This window comes from Sinocyclocheilus grahami, unplaced genomic scaffold (assembly GCF_001515645.1).
Source record: "Sinocyclocheilus grahami isolate Dianchi unplaced genomic scaffold, SAMN03320097.WGS_v1.1 scaffold109.1, whole genome shotgun sequence".
Lineage (NCBI taxonomy): Eukaryota > Metazoa > Chordata > Actinopteri > Cypriniformes > Cyprinidae > Sinocyclocheilus > Sinocyclocheilus grahami.
The window spans coordinates 322,006-323,802 of NW_015505288.1; the positions used below are offsets into that span (position 1 = coordinate 322,006).

A 1,797-nucleotide genomic window follows, 5' to 3' on the forward strand; every position below is an offset into this window, starting at 1 on the left:
AGCTGTTTGCTTTCACTTAATACCTAAATTACTGTTTATGAGGATACTTGCAAAGATGAGCATTTTGACACATAAAAGTGTGTGCATTTAACTGTTCAAAGCTTATAAAGCGGCAAAAATAACTGTTCAATACTCCCGCGCACGCCTCTCTGAGCTCAGCGCTCAAAAACAGTCTCTCAGACTCCGCGCACATATAGCCAAATGAGTTCTCTTTCACTGCTGATTGCGTTTTAATGGCTTAAAATTATTTATTTTTAAACAGCAATGCATAAAAAACGTGTGCAAACGATACGTTTTCGTGACCACGTAGCACAGCAACGTCACCTGAGTGTGTAACCGGCAATAGAGATGATAGTCCAAAATCTCTTCTGGTTGAACAATTTCTATCAGTTAATCGTGCCTACCGGTATATCACCCACCCCTAATGATTCCCATTCATATCCACAGGTTTAAGCTTTACATCTTCTAAGTCCCTTTTAGGGTTTACTTACTAAACATTCTTTATTAGAGGTCACAATGACCTCATTCCATTGCATTTATGCACTGACCATGTCCCACTAATGGTTGAGAGGATTGGCTGCAATGGCTTTAAATGCGTAGAAAGTGATAAATCTATCCAATGCAGAGCTCATCCACTTTGAGGATGTCATAAGGGAAAATATCTGTAATTTCAGCAGATGGCAGGTCTTCGATAATATTATATTTTAATTATCTCAACTCTTGATCCATTTAATGCATTGCATATCAACCTTTTTTACTCCAAGGCCCTGCATTGCCAAAGACAAAATCTGAATACCCCTAATAATACATGTTTTATTACTGATTACTAATGCTGACAATGACAGACGTGTACATTTCAGGAAAGTGTTTCTTGTGTCTGCCGTCATACCTGTCCAGCTTTGCTGAAACGATGACCAGCAAGTATCATGTGGAAGGCAAACTTCCTCACCATGGGGCCCCGCATATTAATGAAGCAGTGAGCCGCCTGCTCCAACAGGAGTGCGCTCCGCAGGTCAGAGTCCTAGCAGAGAGTGGAAAGAGGAAGTGATGTGAATTGGCATTTGGCCTAGCCAAAAACGTGAGTTCGAAGGGGAACACCTGTTTGAAATTACACGCTTCTAAAACATTTGGTTTCGTTTTAGTAATTTAGATGTGACTCAGAAACACTGTCAGTTGGGACTTGAGCTCACCTCACTGGTCATCTTGATCAGAAGTGTGGCAGCATCTGAGTATTTGGTCTGACTCTTCAAAATCTCAGCACTTAAAAGACAACACCGCTCAGCCAATAACATGTTTCTGTGACAAAAACATAAAAAAACAATGTCTTACACACATCATACGCATGCAGGTTTCCAACAAAATCTGAATGATCTATCAAGCACTTAAGCATTTAAGCAACATAAACTGATGTCTGACCAAAAAACAGAAGCAACAACTAAAATTAATTTTATTTATTTAAAGTACAAATAAAATCAATAAAACAGAATCTCATTTAAAGTCTCAAAAAATTAAGCAAGAATGAAAATGTATATACATATTTATTTTAGTGCTGGGCAACGAGTAATTGTGAATAATATAGAGCTGTCAATCAATTAAAATATTTAATCGCGATTAATAGAATGATGGTTATGACTTAACTCGTGATTAAATCGCAACTTAATAGCACAGTTTTACCTGTTCTAAATGTACCTTAAATTAATACTTTTCAAGTTTATAATACTCTAATCAACATGGGCATGGACAAATATGAATTGCTTTATGCAAATGTATGTTTATTATTAGTGAAACCATAGTCAA

The 1,797-nt window shown here is 37.1% G+C and overlaps 1 protein-coding gene across 1 annotated transcript in view; it reads right to left on the reverse strand.

The window, feature by feature from the left end:
* The window catches only part of LOC107588896 (trafficking protein particle complex subunit 8-like), a 64,429-nt gene that overhangs the window by 38,920 nt on the left and 23,712 nt on the right, over positions 1–1,797 (reverse strand). Inside the window, exons 5-6 of the mRNA XM_016277150.1 lie at positions 1,191–1,296; positions 890–1,021 (exon numbers count right to left, since the gene is read on the reverse strand). Coding sequence (XP_016132636.1) covers positions 890–1,021; positions 1,191–1,296 — 238 coding nt within the window. The remainder of the gene's footprint in view (positions 1–889; positions 1,022–1,190; positions 1,297–1,797) is intronic.